Below are 16,968 nucleotides of genomic sequence, written 5' to 3' on the forward strand. Positions count from 1 at the left end.
GAACCTGGGGGAAATAGATACTATGTTTTAATGTTGGATAGGCTTTAACTGTAAAACTCATTGGGCTTCAGTTTTCTTTAAGGGGAGTTTTTAATTGAAAAAAATGAATTTCTGTAATTATATAGTTTTCCAATTTATTGGCATAAAACTATATATAATATTGCTTTATTATGCTTTAGATGTCTGTAAACATACAGACATCATTCTTTTCATTTTCTAGACTGTTAACTTGTATCTTTTATTTCTTTTTCTTGATCATTCTAGTGAAGGGTTTATTCTGATTTTCTGATCTTTTCAAAGATCAGGATCGTGGCTTAAATACTTTTGTCTATTTTCCATGACAGCTGTTCTTACTCTTCTGTTTATTAATGCCATTTTTATTTACTTTGTTTTAATTTGTTATTTTTGGTAGCTTCTCAATACAGAAATGTAGATTGTTGTTTTTTTCTATTACAAAATAAACATTTTTCACTTTAAATTTCTCTTTAGTTTAAGCACATATTCTTACTTTTTATTTATTTATTGAGACAGGATTTGTCTATGTAGCCCTGGCTGTCCTAGAGCTTGTTCAGTAGACTAGGCTGGTCTTGAACTCACAGAAATCTGCCTGCCTCTGCCTCCCAAGAGCTGGCATGTACCACCACTGCCTAGCTAACTTCACATATTTTTAAATGTCATATTGTCATTATCACTTGTTTTTAAGTATGTTACTAATCTTTAAACAGAAATTACTCATTTTCTAAATACCTACAGCCATTCCAGATATGTTTCACCATTTTCACTATTGGTTTCCAGTTTAGTCCTATAGAGAGAGACAACATGTACCAGATGATTGTGTGTGTGTGTGTGTGTGTGTGTGTGTGTGTGTGTGTGTGTGTGTGTGTGTGGTATTTGTTTTGTGGTACGGCACATGTGTGCTTGAGCAGAATGTATGCTGTAATGTTATTGACTTTAGTGTTCCATAAATTTTGTCAACTAGATTACAACAGTTGGATAGCTTTGTCCAATCTTTTATATTCATATTTTCTGCCTTCTTGTTTAAGTAGTTATTGCAAGAGTCTATTTCATTCATTTCTTCCCTTCCATTAATTATGTCTTTTGATCTACTGATTTGGAGTTTGGTTTGTTCTTACTTTTCCAAAATCCAAAGTTGTATTATGAAGTTTTTTCATTTGAGATCTCTCTGATTTACTGGTGTAGAGACTTAGAACTATAAGCTTCTCTCTTTGTCCTATTTTTGTTGTATCCCACAGGTTTTGGTATGTTATGTTTTCATTATAATCTGATTCCAGGTATATTTTTGTTGCTATTTCCTTCTTGATTTCTTCAATGATCCGTTCATTGCTCAATAGTGTGTTGTTTAATCTCCATGAGTTTGTGTTTGTTCCATAATTCTTAATGTTGACTTACAGCCTTAATCCACTGTGATCAAATAGAATAAAATGAGTTACTCACTTGGTGAATTATTTTAAGTGTTCTATATTTGCTACAATTATTTTGTGTGTAAAACATGACCTACTTTAGAGGAAGTTCTGTGGGGTGCTGAGAATGTTTATCATATGGGTTTTTGAATGGAATATCTGTAGATGTTTGTTGAGATTATTTGGTTTAAGATGTCATTTAATCTTAATATTTCTCTGTTTGTTGTGAGTATGGCACTGAGATGGTCTATAAGTTGGTAAGAGTGGGTACAAAAGTTGCTACACTACTATTGTAACTAAGTTAATTTGTGTCTTTACATCTAGTGGTTTGTGTTTCATGAAATTAAACATAGCTATTTTCAATTTATTTATGTTTAGAATTCTAATGTCTTCTTATTGGATTGATCCCTGTGATGATTGATTTTTTCACCCTAAACTAGTATCTATCTTTGGTGGTGGGTGTGTTTCTTACAAGCAGAAAATACATGGTTCCTGTGTTTTAATCCAATATTTTATTTTCTGTCCTTTGATTGGGAAATTAAGATCATTAATGTGCGCTGTTGTTGAAAGATGTGTATTAATTCTGTCATTCCGTTGACGTTGTAGTGTTTGTTCTTTTTTTAATCCTGCTTTGCTTAATTGTTGTTCTAGCATTATTAATTCCCCCACCCTTAGCCTCTTAGATATGCTTATCATACCTTTCAGTCCAAAGAATTACTTCCAGTATCTTCTGTTGGGTAGCTTAGTAGTCATAAACTCCTATAGCTTGCTTTTATCATGGAATGTTTTTCTTCTCCTTACATCATGACATATAGTTTTGCCAAGTATCACAATCTGGTTTAACAGCTATAATTTTTCCAAATTTGAAATATATAATTCCAAGCCCTGTTTTAAAAGTTTCAGCTAAAAACTCAGCTATTTTGATAGGCTTCATTTACATGTAGCTTGGTGTTTCTCTCTTGCAGCTTTCAATACAATTTCGTTTCTCTCGATATTCAGTATTTGGTTATGACATGGCGTGAAGAGTTTCTTTTCTGGAGCTATTTGGTGTTCCGCATGCTTTTTATACCTAGATGGACTTCCTTTTTCCTAGATTTGGGAAATATTCTGTTGTGATTGTGCTGAAAATATTTTATGTCTTTGATATGAAGTTCTTTTCCTCTGTGTTCCTAGTTCGAAGATTTGGTGCTTTTATGGTATCTCAAACAGCATTACACATTCCAATCACACATTAAAAAAAAGTATCAGTGCTCGTCACTGAATACTCCTCCACTTTGTCTTCAACTCCTGATAGCCTGTTTTCCCTGTGTTCTGCCCTATTTATTGGTGAGGCTTTCCACTGAACTTTTTATTTGATTTATTGATTTTTTTCATCTCCAATATTTCAACTTGTTTTTCTTCTATATTTTACATTCCATTATTATATGTTGGCTTCCTTTCTTCATTCAGTTGTCTACTCATATTCTCACTCATTTCTTTGAACATGTTTATAGCCATTTGAATTTTTTTCTGGAATTTTCTGTAGGTGTTTCTCACTTGGGCCCATTATTTGGGATTGATAGTTTTTGGAGGTGACAAGTTGTCTTGGTTTTCCATATTACTATGTTCTTGTGTTGTGATTTGCATATCAGGAGTTAGATTTGGGAAGTTTATTTATTTGTTTGTTTGGTGTTGGTCACCTTTCTTTTACTGGGAGTGTTTGCAGTGTCCTAGAAGGACTATATTGTAGTGTGGTTCAGGTGTCATTTCCTGTTCAATACCCAGTCCTCCCCTGATAGTAGAATACTAACTGAAATAATAGAAACTACCTAGGAATAAATTCCCTGGTTGTTTTGTTCCATCTGGTGTCTCTCATGTTTCTTTCCTGGTTCCTAGAAGACAGTCTTGCTGCTGGGAATTCCTCTGCAAAAGATAATCTTTCTCCTGCATTTCTGTCTATTTATGAGGACTACTCTGAACTAGTGTCTGAGTTTGGCTCTGGGTCCTACTCCAGATCTGGCTCTGGCTTGATACTTGGAAATGGAAGTAGGTTCTTACCTTTTAGAATAAGTTTCTCACACATTTGTGCTGTGCTGAGTGAGTGTTTTGTGGATTGATGCTTGGTATTCCCTCCATATAGCTGTTCTTGGCTAAGCTAAGGGCCATGTGAACTTCATTTATAGAGACAATTAGTGGGTGAAATAGCTGAGGTTAACTTGGATTTACTAGATGACTTGTGGTCTCTGATTTCATGATTAATCATTCATGATGTGAGCAGGGATTATTTTATTTTTTAAATCAGCATACAAATTAGTATAACACGAATACTAAGAGTATTTTCATACAAACTTAGTTTTGATTGCCCCCCCACCCCATTATGATTCTGTACAAGGGGGACCTTAGTGAGTGGTGTCCAAACCTCAGTGGTTGAGAGACAAACATTCCATGCAGATAAAGCTTACATGGGAAGTTTGATTGGGGGAAGGGAAAGGAGAGATGGGAGGGGGAAAGGGAGCACAGAGTGGCCTCACAAGAAGAGGGAGAGAGATAGAGAAAGACTGAGGTACAGAGAGGCAGAGAGCTGGGGGGGGGAGAGGGAGGAAGGGAGGAAGGGAAAAGAAAAGGAGGGAGGGAGGGGAGGAAGAGGAAGAGGAAGAGGAAGCAGTCTGGGCTCCACCCTTTTAAAGGGGGCATAGCTAAACCACATAGCTGAAGACTTTGTCAGGACCCTGAGCAGTTCAGAATACTGCTTGAATACTGTCAAGGCATGCACACAGGGGTGATGCAGTCTGCCAGGTCTCCAGAAGCTAGCCAGGTGTGCCTGGATGCTAGCACCCACCCCCATACTCTCTCCTCTCTCTCATCTTCCTCCCCATCTCCATACTTGTATCTATCTACCCCACTATTCCCCTCTAAACTTTTATGTCATGAGGTAAATCTTTTTTCCCATCTACTTTCTATATGTAGGCACTTTTATATATAAAAATACAGTTTTTTAATACACTTGTGCACATTCCCCCCCCACACACACACGCACAAAAACTAAGCAGAAATAATGGAGCTAACCAAACGGCCCTAACAGATACCTACAGAACATTTCACCTTAACACACAGGAATGAATATACCTTCTCAGCATCACACAGAACATTCTCCAAAATTGACCACATACTCAGTCACAAAGCAAGTCTCAACAGATACAAGAAAATTGAAACAACCCCCCTTGATCCTATCAAATCACCATGGATTAAAAGCTGGATTTCCTAACAGAAACTTTTCATTTTTAATTGTCCATCTTATTTTCTGTATTATTGTTCAGGAAGTAGTCTCCTGTGCCAATGCATTTGAGATTATTTCCCACTTTCTCTTCTATCAGGTTCAGTGTAACTGAATTTATGTTGTGGTCTTTGATCCACTTGGACTTAAATTTTGTGCAGGGTGACAGCTATGGATCTGTTTGCATTTCATCTACATTCTGACATCCAGTTGGAACAGCATCGTTTGTTGAACATGCTTTCTGTTTTCCATTGTATAATTTTGGCTTCTTTGTAAAAAATCAGGTGTCCCAAGGTATGTGGATTTATGCCTGAGTCTTGGATTCAAATCCATTGATCCACTTGTCTGTTTTTATACTAATACCATGTGTATGGTCTTCTTGTGGGACTCCTAACAGTGAGAGTGGGGGCTGTCTCTGACTCTTATGCCTGCTCTTGGGACCCCTTTCCTACTACTGGGTTGCTTTATCTAGCCTTGATAAGAGGGTGTGAGCGTAGTCTTGTTGCATCTTTAATGTCAAGTTTGGTTGACATCTCTGGGAGTCTTGCTCGGTTTTGAAGGGAAACAGTGGGAGTGGATCTGAGGGAGAGGAGAGGTGTGAAGAAAGGACTGGTAGGAGAGGAGGGAGGGGAAGCTGTGGTCAGGCTGTAATATATGAGAAGTAAAATTAATTTAAAAATATTTTTTTAAAAAAAGCTAGGTAGAACTAAGACAGTTTCTCTTATGTGCCTGGGTCTATTTTCTACCTCTTTGGTTCCATTGTTCAGTTGTCTGTGTGCCAGAATCATGTTTCCCCTCATTTAATCACTCCTTCAATATTTAGTGAAGAAAGTCTGCCCCTCACTTCTACCCTCATGCCAAGCAGCTCTTTAAAATTTTTCCTAATGTCCTTCTTATCTTCTCATATAAGTGTTCCATTCATTTCCACCAACAACATTATGAATACTTAAGCAATTAGCTTCGTAACAGTCATGTGAAAAATTATTGCAGTTCTTTGGTTGACATTGTTTTATCATTATTAATTCTGTTCTTTGACAATTTCATTCATGTATGTATACAATTCATTATTGTTAGTCCTTCCCCTACATACTCCCATCCCTATCAACCTCCCCATTCCCTTTTCCAGACTTACGACTTGTAGTTTTGTTTTATGACCTTTTAGCTTAACCAGGGTCATCTGTGTGGTCATTGAATTGAAAGTATCCACTGGAGCCTAATGGGGTCACTAGTGGGTATACAACTGAAGGCAACAAGTTCCTTTCTTCCTAATTGTATCTGTGGCAAACAGTTCAGTAGTGATGGCTAGGGCCCTCCCTAGCCATCATGAGCCCCTCCCAATTCCTGCCTGATTGACAAAGGCCCTGTTACTGTTCAGAATTAGTACAGACCATTGAAACTGCTGCAAGTTTGTGTTTCCAAATTGCATTTAAATGAGTAGAGTCGGGCGTTGGTGGCATACGCCTTTAATCCCAGCACATGGGAGGCAGAGGCAGGCAGATCTCTTTGAGTTCGAGGCCAGCCTGGTCTACAGAATGAGTGCCAGGATAGGCTTCAAAGCTACAGAGAGAAACCCTGTCTCAAAAACAACAAAAACAACAAAATAATAATAATAATAAATGAGGAGCAGATGATATGGTGCCCCATACACCTGTCTACCAAGTGCTCAGGAGGCTAAGGTAGGAGGAAACTTACAAGTATATGAGCAGTGGCCTCCCTAGAGAGAGACCTTGTCTCAAATATAAGGCAAAGACACCCGTAATCTCAGTGGCTGCCCTTGCTTTGCGTTTGAGACAAGGTCTCACTCTACATACCAGGCTAGGCTTAGGCCACAGCTGCCCCACACTTCCCATGTGCCTGGTGCCATCTCACCCTACCCTGTGGTTCCTTAGTCTCTCAGTTTCTCACTTTTATGGTGGATGCAAACATGTATGGAGCAAAGGCCTTGCCTGTACTCCTCAGGCCACCCAGAAATCACCTTCCTGTCCTGGGACTCAGGACATAGACATTGTACAAAGCTTTCCAAATCCTCTCTTTTCTAATAAAAGAAGGTGGGATCCAAGGTAGGAATATACCCACAATAAGTTCTGTCACTGTTTGGGAAGAATAAAGCAAGCAAGGGGAAGAGATACAGGTGAAGTGAGAAAGGGAGAAGGGAGATGGCCAGTATCATCCTTGAATGAAATGGCTGTTCATTATAAATTTTAGTGCAATAGTTGATCCACAATATATTAGTAAATGAAATTTAACATTTTAGGTGGATTTTTGTTCTCTTTTCCAGCTTTAAAATCTGAAGGGGATGATTACTATATTAATGGTGCTTGGACTATTGACTGGCCTAGGAAATTTGATGTTTCTGGGACAGCCTTCCACTACAAAAGACCAACAGATGAACCAGAATCCTTGGAAGCCTTAGGACCCACCTCTGAAAACCTCATTGTAATGGTAAATGTGTCTTTGTCGTTATATTTTTACTGTAACTTCCATATTATGGGGTAGAAAAGGCTCATGTTTGATCAGCTGTTTTCCCGGTGATGGAATTAAGGCAATGAAGGTAAAATGATTTGCCCAAGGGTGTGGTTACTGTAGAGTGAAGGCCATAGATGTCTTGCCAGATGACGTTTATCTTTTTATGTGTTTTTTATTAATTTGTTTGTTTCAAGGCAGTGTTTCTCTGTGTAGCCCTGGCTGTCTTGGAACTTGATCTGTAGACCAGGCTGGCCTCCAACTCACAGAGATCCTCCTGACTCTGTCTGCGAGTGCTGGGATTAAAGGTGTGTTCCACCACCACTGAACTTTTCAGGTTTTCTTTTTAGTAAAAGTTTTATGATTAAGCAGTATGAATGAAAACAAAATACCCATGAACAGAAAAGAAAGGAACACTTTCTAAAAACTCATGTGTTTTGATGTTGTCTTGAAGGCCACTGAGATGCTTCATCAGAAAAAGGCATTTGTTACCAAGCCTGACAACCTAAGTTCAATCCCCATGGTTCACATGATAGAAAGAGAGGACCAACTCTGGCAAATTGCCCTTTGACTTCTGTACATGTTCTAAGCATGTGCGCACTCTGCCCCTCCCCCAGAAATAAACAAAAATGTAGTAATTTTTTAAGTTGTCTTCATTCAAGGTCATCCTGGACCATAGAGTGAGGCTGCAAAAAGCTAAAGTAAATAAATAAATGTTCCAAATTTCCTGTAAGACTTGCTCTATGGCATTATCTTCTTCAGAAGAAATAAGTATCTCAATGAAGGCTCATTGTATTTTAATTATCTTCACCAGTTGTTTTCAATGGCAGGTTCTACTCCAAGAACAGAATTTGGGAATTAGGTACAAGTTCAACGTCCCCATCGCTCGTCCTGGCAGTGGAGATAATGAAGTTGGCTTTCTGTGGCACCATCAGCCCTGGTCAGAGTGCTCAGCTACTTGTGCTGGAGGTAAGACACCCACTAGGCAGCCCACAGCTGGCAGTGTGGAAATCAAAACCTACTCTGAGCTGTGGTTTTTGTTTGCTAAAGAAGCTAATTGGAAACATTTTTTGCAGGTTTGCTTCAAGCTGTAATTTAGTAAAAGAAACTTTGCTTAATTATATTACATTCTGTTTGTTTCAACCTCATGTAATTTACACAGATTTGTTGGTAAAATACATCTTGGCACAATGAGTATCTCTGCTGGTGCTTCTCCAAGACTATCTTGAAGGTGGGCTGTTTGCTTTTCATGAACACATTCTTGGTAAAGAACATCAAGAGTTTTAAATTAAAAACCTGCAAGAATCAGACGTCACAGATGCAACTTGTTGTAATGGGTCATGAGAATGTATGTGTGCTTGTATGCTTGTGTTTGTACAATTGCGTGTTTCCCACAATCCCATTCAAACTCCCTTCTCCAGCCATCGAAGTTAAGGGGCAATATACTGGGATGCTGCATAAATTACTGGTGTCTGGGTCTCTGGGCTAATGATGTGTAGTGACCCCATTATAATCCCTCAGTGAGGTAGATGTAGCTGGTAGGCAGTGGTTGGTGATGTGTTGGTTGTCCCATGTGCGTTTTTCATGGGTGCCTTTTCCCCACAATTTACTCTATTCCTAATCCTCCTCCCTCTAGTGGCCACCAATGCAATTCTTTACCTCTGGCTGGGAGAGCAGGACAGTTGGCTTCCTTCAAAGCCAACACCCTTGCTGCTTCATGGACTGGTGAGTAGAAGTGCTGTGCAAGCAGCATCTTCCTTCTCTCTGGAGACTAAATGCACCACCTCCACCATAGAGCTTCATTACAACAGGCAAGGAGCAAACCCATCCTTCAACGTCAGGGAGGCCTAGAGTACCTCACCATTCTAAAACCAAAGTATACGTTTAAAACAATAATATTTAGAATGTTGAAATTGAAATAAATGACATTCCCATTCTAAACTGTGCAAAAGCATATGCATTCCATGGACATCTGTCCATGTATCCATTGGATCTCCAAATGCCTCAAGGATTTGAATAGGAAAAGAATATTTCAGAAAAATACTTGAGTCATAAAAATGAAAATCATCGATTACTATAACTCTACTTTCAATAATAAAGACTACACAACATGAAAAATCAAAAAAGATAAATAATGCTCTATTAATATTCACTCATGTGAAATATCATAAATATGGCTAAGTAGGACTTACAATCTATTTTAAAAGTTCTGTTCCTACTCATTTTATGTATGAGATGTTTGATGGCTCATAATATAAAGTTTTCCAAACTATATTGCATTGCTACTTCTTTTGATAAAATAAAATGACTAACACCACTGCAGAGTATCCTCAACTAATTCACTTTTTGTTCCCATAAGGACCATTGCAGTATATTTAGTGTCATTTATACAAAAATCTTTATTTATGTTAATTAAATCACTCTATGAATTAATCTTCCCCTTTCTACCTACCAACAAAAAAGTCATCTTTAAGATAACATTTATTTAAGTAGTATAAATAAATAAACTTATTAAGAGTAGGATAAATTTATTAAGGATGAGCCCAAATAATTTAAGGTTTAGGCATCCTAATAAGGATGCTCTAAAGCTGAGATCAGCTGACTTGGGGAAGAGAAGACATGGTAGTATCTTCAAGGACACAATAGAACACTGAATGGGGAGCTCTGCTGCCTGTTCTTTTACTCAATTGCTCTATTTGAGGATGGTTTAGACAACAGTCTTATCTGAGGCCAAGGAGATACAAATGAATTTCCAATGATCTTTCAACCCTATTATTCTGTTTATTCAGAGAGCACATAGTCCAACAAAGGTGGAAGAGGCATGAAAACTTAATTCAAAAGAAAACTGTGAGTTTATTGAAGTAAAAAGTATGAAATATTTAAATGAGTGATTCTTTCCATAACATTCATATTGAAAAATGGAAATGATTTGTGAATGAGGAAAAACCCTAAATAAAAAGAAAAGCCCCTGGTAGAAGAGGTTTCTTCTTCATAGTATGAACTACTTTGAATTTGGAACTACTGAGCTTATATTTGAGGAGGTGCTGGGACCCCAAACTCTGTTTGAGTGTGAGTGATTTTGAGCTTTTATGATGCCATTGCTTTTGTTGAGAGAGGGAAGTCAGTGATTGCAAGTTGGTAGATGTTGTGTGCAGAGCCGTCATTTGTCTTGGACATCCAAGTGTGATGTGGGGACCACCTGCCTCAGCATCAGTTAGGGATTCACTGAGAAGCTAATTTGGGGATCCTATGTCAGAACTCCTTTAGAGAAACTGAATAGGAACTGTGTTTTCACAAGCTCTCCAGATGGTTCTGGTGCCCATACAAAATTTTGGATCACTTTTTGAGCAACTGAAACCTAGTACTGTAGGCTGTAGCATTCAGGGCCTGGTCACTCAAGTCTGCATCTTTGAGAACTCATTTTGCTCCTAGTACAAAATATCTGGAACAGTCTTGGAAAGTGATAAGCATTTATAAACAGCAAGTGATTATGAGCAGTCATGAGGCATGAAACAATAATTTTGACAATTGTCTTATTTTCATTTCCTGTTGATGTGATAAAATCCCCTGACGAAAACAACTTAAAAAAGAAAGGACTTATTTAGTCACAATTCTAGGTTACAGTCCATCGTGGCAGGGATGCCCGAAGTCAAGACATAGGAACTTGAAGCAGTTAGTCACGTTATGTCCACAGTCAAGAACAAAGCACAGTGAATTATTGCATGTGCACGTCCAGTGCTCAGCTTGTTTTCTCTATTCTTCTACAATTCAATATCCCTTACCCAGTGAATGGTGCCACCCACTGTGGGTGTGTCTTCCCACTAATCAGACATGCCCACAGGCCAACCTGATCCAAACAATCCCTCACCGAGACTCCCTTATAGAGGACTCTAGAGTGTCAAATTGACATAAAACTCAACATCAAAAAAGTATGTATATCTCATCTTTCCTATGTAGAGAATTGGATGGCCTAGGCATCCTGTTGTAAATACCAGCTACTGAACTTATTCCTCCTATTTGTGCTTCAGTTTTTAATTCCAGATTCTTTAAATACTGGGAGCTTCTCTTTGAAGGAAGTAAAGTTCTTCAGAGCTCAGGAATGTTAATCAAAGAAGGAGGCCAGAGTCATCTACCTGCCAAAAAGGAGTTTATTTATAGTTAAAGACCTTTTAGGAAGATGTATTTCTAAAGACATTTTGCTCAGAAAGAATTTTTTTGGAATCTCACAAGATCCCTCTGTGTTGTTCATTATTGTTCTGTGTGTGCTTTACTGATATCAAGACCTTTGAACTATGAGTCAGGAAGCAAGAATGATAGTTTTCTATGATGAGATATTTTAAGATAAGAAATTAAAAACTGTTTTTCTGTCGCTTAGCAGACTCTATGACAAATCTAATATACAGGAAACATTGGTGATGATTCATTTCAAGTGATGGTTGCTCTGAGTCAGTGATGAAGCGCTTCCTGGCGTTGATTGGGAACATTAAAATGCTATGGGGTATTGTCTTCAAGATAAATGTGACTTCAGGATAAATGTGAGAACCCAGTAAATGTGAGAATCCAGAAGCCTTGTTACTTCTCTTAGAATTTATTTCTATATGCCTTATCCAAACGATTATGTACTATGTAATTTAAATAAGACCCCAATATGCTACTATTGGATTAATGACCGAAATCATATATTAATTGATAAAACTTGGCTTAATAATGAAAGTAATACCATTTTATAATGTAAAACTCTAGAGCCTGTTTTTGAGTAGTAATTCATGCCATACAACATTTGCTCTGTGGCTTTTAAAGGCTAAAATAGCAGTTACTTTGTACTTACCCACTAGTTTTGGTTATTGCATACCTCCTCTTTACTAATGTCAGACTGGATGTGTTGTTCTCAAAGTTTAGCACACATCACAATACAGAAGGGTGTCTTAAACAAGGTCTGTTAGGCTCTGCCTCCAGTTCCTTTTCAGGAGCACAGGTCTTGATAGTCTAGGAGCCTTATGCCAGTAACTGGGCTAGTAAAGCTACATGATAATTTCTATTTGATTTAATTATAAGTGCTTTGTGGCTTGGCTGTTTAATAATAGATGAATAATGTATAGTTCATAAAACATATTCTGATGCCTGGTATCTATTGATCATCCCCAACAGCCATACAAAATAACCTTTGCTATGATGATTGTTATTATATAAATAGATTTCAAGTTAAATATTTTTTTAATTCAAGCTGCAGCAGTTGGGTTTAGTAATACTTTAACATAGTGTTTCTCTAATAATAATAATTGGTTACTTTGAACAAAGCTTTTTCACCACTTAGCACCTCTATAGAGAATATATATATATATTTTGGATATATATATATATCCAAAAGTATTTCCTTCACCAGCTTGAAAGTTTGTTCAGAAACCTTGCCCAGAACAATGGCTCTTAACTTTGACACAGGTTGGAAAGACAAGGCTCTAAATGTTCCTGAAGTCCTGTTACTTGGGGCCCCCTGACACTCCTGCCTTTTATAAATGGATAGGGGTTTAGTCTGAACATCAGATTTTTAAAAGATCCCTTGGCAATTCTAAGGAGCAGTCCATATATTGGTTTTATTATGGATTAAAAGTTTCAGTCCTAAAAATACTAACATCTCTTATTAATTGGCTATGAGTTACATGCAAAGGTTAATGAGATTCAGGAATGAGCATTTAGGGCGAAAAACAGAGAGCAACATCACTGAATAGAGTGGAAGAAGTGGTAAAATGGCAATTCATGATTTATTTAATTTGGCGATTGGACTTGGACATGCCATAGGGAGTATAATTTGATCTCAGTTTGTTTACATTTTCTTCTTTACCAGATGGATCATTTATCACAGATAATTAGTACTTTTAAAACTAACTGCAACTGTGCTAACCAATTTTCATTTTCATTTCAACTTTCTGTGGAACTTAAAGAACTAAAATTAATATAATGGCCAGGTGGTGGTGGTGCATGCCTTTAGTCCCAGCACTTAGGAGGCAGAGGCAGGCATATCTCTGTGAGTTTGAGTTTGAGTTTGAGGCTGCAGCCTAGTCTACAAAGCTACACAGAGAAACCCTGTCTCAAAACCACCCCCTCCCAAAAAAATGAATGTAAGCAGAACATCCCTAATCTGAGATCACCAGATATGTCAGATTTTTCAGATTAGGGATGCTCAACCAATAAGTTCTCTGAAAATATTCTAAAGTCTAAATTAATATGAATTTGAAAATGCTTCTCATCTCCAGCAGTTTTAATAAAATATGCTCAATTTATAAATGGCTACTACAGTCTATCTACTGAAGCTACAAGTCAGAATGTAAGAAGCACACAGCTCCTTTTCTAACTAACCCTTATGGAAACTCCCAGCACTTCTTTTCTCTTGGTAGTTCTAGTCAAGAAGGGACCCCCTTTACTGGATTAGATTATTGTTTCTTAGGGAATAGATCTTGCATAATTCAGCAGTATTCATAATAACACTCTGGCAGGGCGTTGGTGGTGCAAACCTTTAATCCCAGAACTGGGGAGGCAGAGGCAGGCGCATCTCTGTGAGTTTGAGGCCAGCCTGGTCTCCAGAGCGAGTGCCATGATAGGCTCCAAAGCTACACAGAGAAACCCTGTCTCAAAACACCATAAATAAATAAATAAATAAATAAATAAATAAATAAAAATAACACTCTGTTCTTTCAATTTTCTACTATTTAAACCATCCTTTTGCCATCTTCCTAACTTACCCAGCCTCTTCTCTGACTTCATATAACCCTTGGACTTTTAGAGAAAAGCCTCCTAAGACTAGTGACTAAGAGTCTTTAGCATTGTATTTAGTGTTGACCTGTTTTACTACCAAAGAATTCTTCATTATCGTTGTAAAGAAAAGACAGAAATACATACAATGCTGTATATTTGTTATAGTTTGCAACTACCCTTAAAATACAATATTTGTCCTCCATTAGCATCATTAGCTGTCCTGATATTTTGTCCACATTAGTTTTCTCCCCTAGGATTTCCTTTCTTTCTCTTTGCGAAGTAAAAGAAGTACATATCAAAGAACTCAAGTTTGCTGTGTGTCTTAGAGTGGCCTCCTCCTGCTAAACATTACTTCGCAGCTCAGGAGAAGAAAGATGAATTAAAGCTGTGCTTAGGTTGAGGTAGAGAAAGGAGGTAGAGTCATTGAAGGAAACCATTTTTTTTTATTTATTTACAGAACAAAGAACACAGTTTTGTTTTGTTTTTAATATATAGAGAAATGACTCAGCAGTTGAGTGCACTTGCTATTCTTGCAGAGGACTCAGGTTCAGTTCCCAGTATCCACAACATAACTGCCTGTAACTCCAATTCTAGGAGATCCGATGCCTCTTCTAACCTCTGTGGCCACTGCGCACATGTGGTGCTTACATATACATATACATACACATACACATACACATATACATATACATATATTCAGAAACATACACATAAAGTAAAATAAAGTAAGTCTTTTAAAATATAGGCCTTAGTATTTCTAATCAGGTATCAGTGACTGTTTAAAATTTTATCATTGTTTTTCCTTTATACTTACAAAGTGTATTTCAGTGTTTTTTTTTTTTTTTCATGTTTGGTGCATTTTTAATTCTTTTCCTTCCCTTGATGTCATTATAAGTTGACTGGTTTTTGACGTTGTTTGTTTGCAGTGCTAGGCAAGATTGTATCAGTGAGCTGTACCCCAACCCAAAAAGCCTAATTTCTTTGTGTGCATCTCTGTGTGTGTGAGTGAGTGGAAGAGAAAGAAAGAAGAGAGAGAGAGATAGAATGAGCTGAATATGAACAGAAAAATATGTTTTACATATTTCTTGTGTCCAGGTAGGAATATTCTATTTTTAATTGTATTGTATGCATCACTACCTGCTTCATTTGGACTTTCATACATTTTGGAAGTGCTTTCTATTCTGAGCTTTGGAAGATGGTTTCCAACTACTATTTTGGGTTTCACCAATTCAGGGCTAAATTTTTCATAAGGCGTCAACATGGCCAAAGATACTATGGCATGCTCATGAAGTGCTGCAAAATACTGTACTTTTTCAATGAAAACATGGTGTCATTGGTTCTATTCGATGCAAATTGTTGTCATTAAATTATTTAGGCCTTAATAAGCAACATTTAGATTTTTTTCCCTTGCTAAGGAGGTGCTGTAAAAAAATTATTAGAAACTAAGTGTTGCATGAAAAAGTTTGAGAAATCTTAACTTATTTTAATGTGTCATTAAGACTGGGAGGAAAAAATCACCCTACTCCTTTTCAGTCTATTTTGACTATTTTCTAAGAGGAAGAAATGCATATAAGTACAATTTAAAGCCCTAGTGATTTTCAGGGTTTAAAGATGGAAAATGCTTTGCTCCTCCAAATTGGGAACTAGAGCTTTTGAATAATATATAAACTTTTCTTATCTGTATTTGTTATTCTTCCTGAGTATGTGCCTTACCTTTGCTTTTGGTAGTTCAGTCTAAGGTTGGTGCATGATGAAAACCCAAGGTGAAAGGAAGGAATGCAGAAGAGAAAGGGTACATTTAAAATGGCCTCTGATAGCAACTTCTTTATAGCTTAAACAAGTTTATGCAATAATCTATAATAATAAATTGATTAATAACATGATTTTCAAGTTATCTTAATGAGTTTATTATACAGATTTTCTTAGCCTATGAAACATTAGATATTTCTTCCTCATCTCTCTGGTGATGTATTATATTTTAATATCCACAAGAATGATACAATACAAACATAATGTGAACTTAAATTATGGTAAGTCCATTTTGAAATGGCATTTTAAATTGTTTTTAAATGAAAGATGAAATGTTGAGCCAAGCCTAGTGGTCATGCCTGTAATCCCAGCACTTGGGAGATCAAGACAGGAGATTGGTAAATTAAAAGCTAGTCTGAGCTACACAGAGGATTTGAGTTCAACATGGGCTTCATTTTGAAACTCTTGTTTGGAATAAGTGAGGGAGAAAGAGGGAAAGCAGGGAGAGAGAGAGAGAAGTATAATACAATCTTTTTTTTCAAAATAGGGTTTCTCTGTGTAGCTTTGGAGCCTATCCTGGCACTCACTCTGTAGACCAGGCTGTTCTCAAACTCAGAGATCCGTCTGTAGTGCTGGGATTAAAGGCGTGTGCCACCAACACCCGGCTATAATACAATCTTTAGGTCAGAACTAATATCCATCTAAAAGGAAACATTCTCAAAGTACCAGACAAAGCAGAGAAAGATATTTTACATTCTTACAAATGTCTGTTTAATTCCTTTGCCAGTTCTAAGATGTCTTTCTAACGAATTTAACATCACAAAGAGGTCAGTTCATACAAGTTAAGGGTCGTGGGGCTTGGCTTGATACTAACACTTTTAGGCATATCCTGTAAATTTGATGGAAAGTCAAAATAAAATAGGTGCTAATCTGAAACAGAAGAAATAAAAAACCAATAAGTTGAGGCTTTGTGTGGGTGGTGGTGGTTTTTTTGGGGGGGGTATATTTTGTTTTATTATTTTTAAATTAAAAATGTAGATATCCTATTATTTTTGTTTTACATGTATAGGTGTTTTGCCTGTATGTGTGTTTGTGCACCTTGAGCATGCAGTGGCCACAGATTCCCAAAGGGTGTTGTATCCTCTGGATCTGGAGTTACATAGGGTTGTTAGCTATCCTGTGGGTTCTGGGAACTGAATCCAGATCTTCTAGAAGAGTAGTGGGTGCTCTTAGCCTCTGAGCCATCTTTCCATCTCTTACTTTAAATTGTTTTTATTTCAAAATAGATTTGATTGAAATTAAGTCTGGAACACAAAAGATTGATACTTATAA

General features: G+C 37.2%; 1 protein-coding gene across 8 annotated transcripts in view; it reads left to right on the forward strand.

The window, feature by feature from the left end:
• Adamts6 (ADAM metallopeptidase with thrombospondin type 1 motif 6) overlaps nt 1-16,968 on the forward strand; it is a 229,077-nt gene that overhangs the window by 167,068 nt on the left and 45,041 nt on the right. For 7 of the 8 annotated variants that reach the window (XM_027401535.2, XM_027401534.2, XM_027401538.2 and 4 more), the window contains 2 exons: nt 6,953-7,116; nt 7,968-8,106. In XM_027401535.2, coding sequence (XP_027257336.1) covers nt 6,953-7,116; nt 7,968-8,106 — 303 coding nt within the window. Of the gene's footprint in view, nt 1-6,952; nt 7,117-7,967; nt 8,107-8,773; nt 8,863-16,968 lie in introns of all 8 variants that reach the window. The other variant, XR_003482511.2, reaches the window with a different exon arrangement.

Source organism: Cricetulus griseus, chromosome 2 (assembly GCF_003668045.3).
Source record: "Cricetulus griseus strain 17A/GY chromosome 2, alternate assembly CriGri-PICRH-1.0, whole genome shotgun sequence".
Taxonomy (NCBI): Eukaryota; Metazoa; Chordata; class Mammalia; order Rodentia; family Cricetidae; genus Cricetulus; species Cricetulus griseus.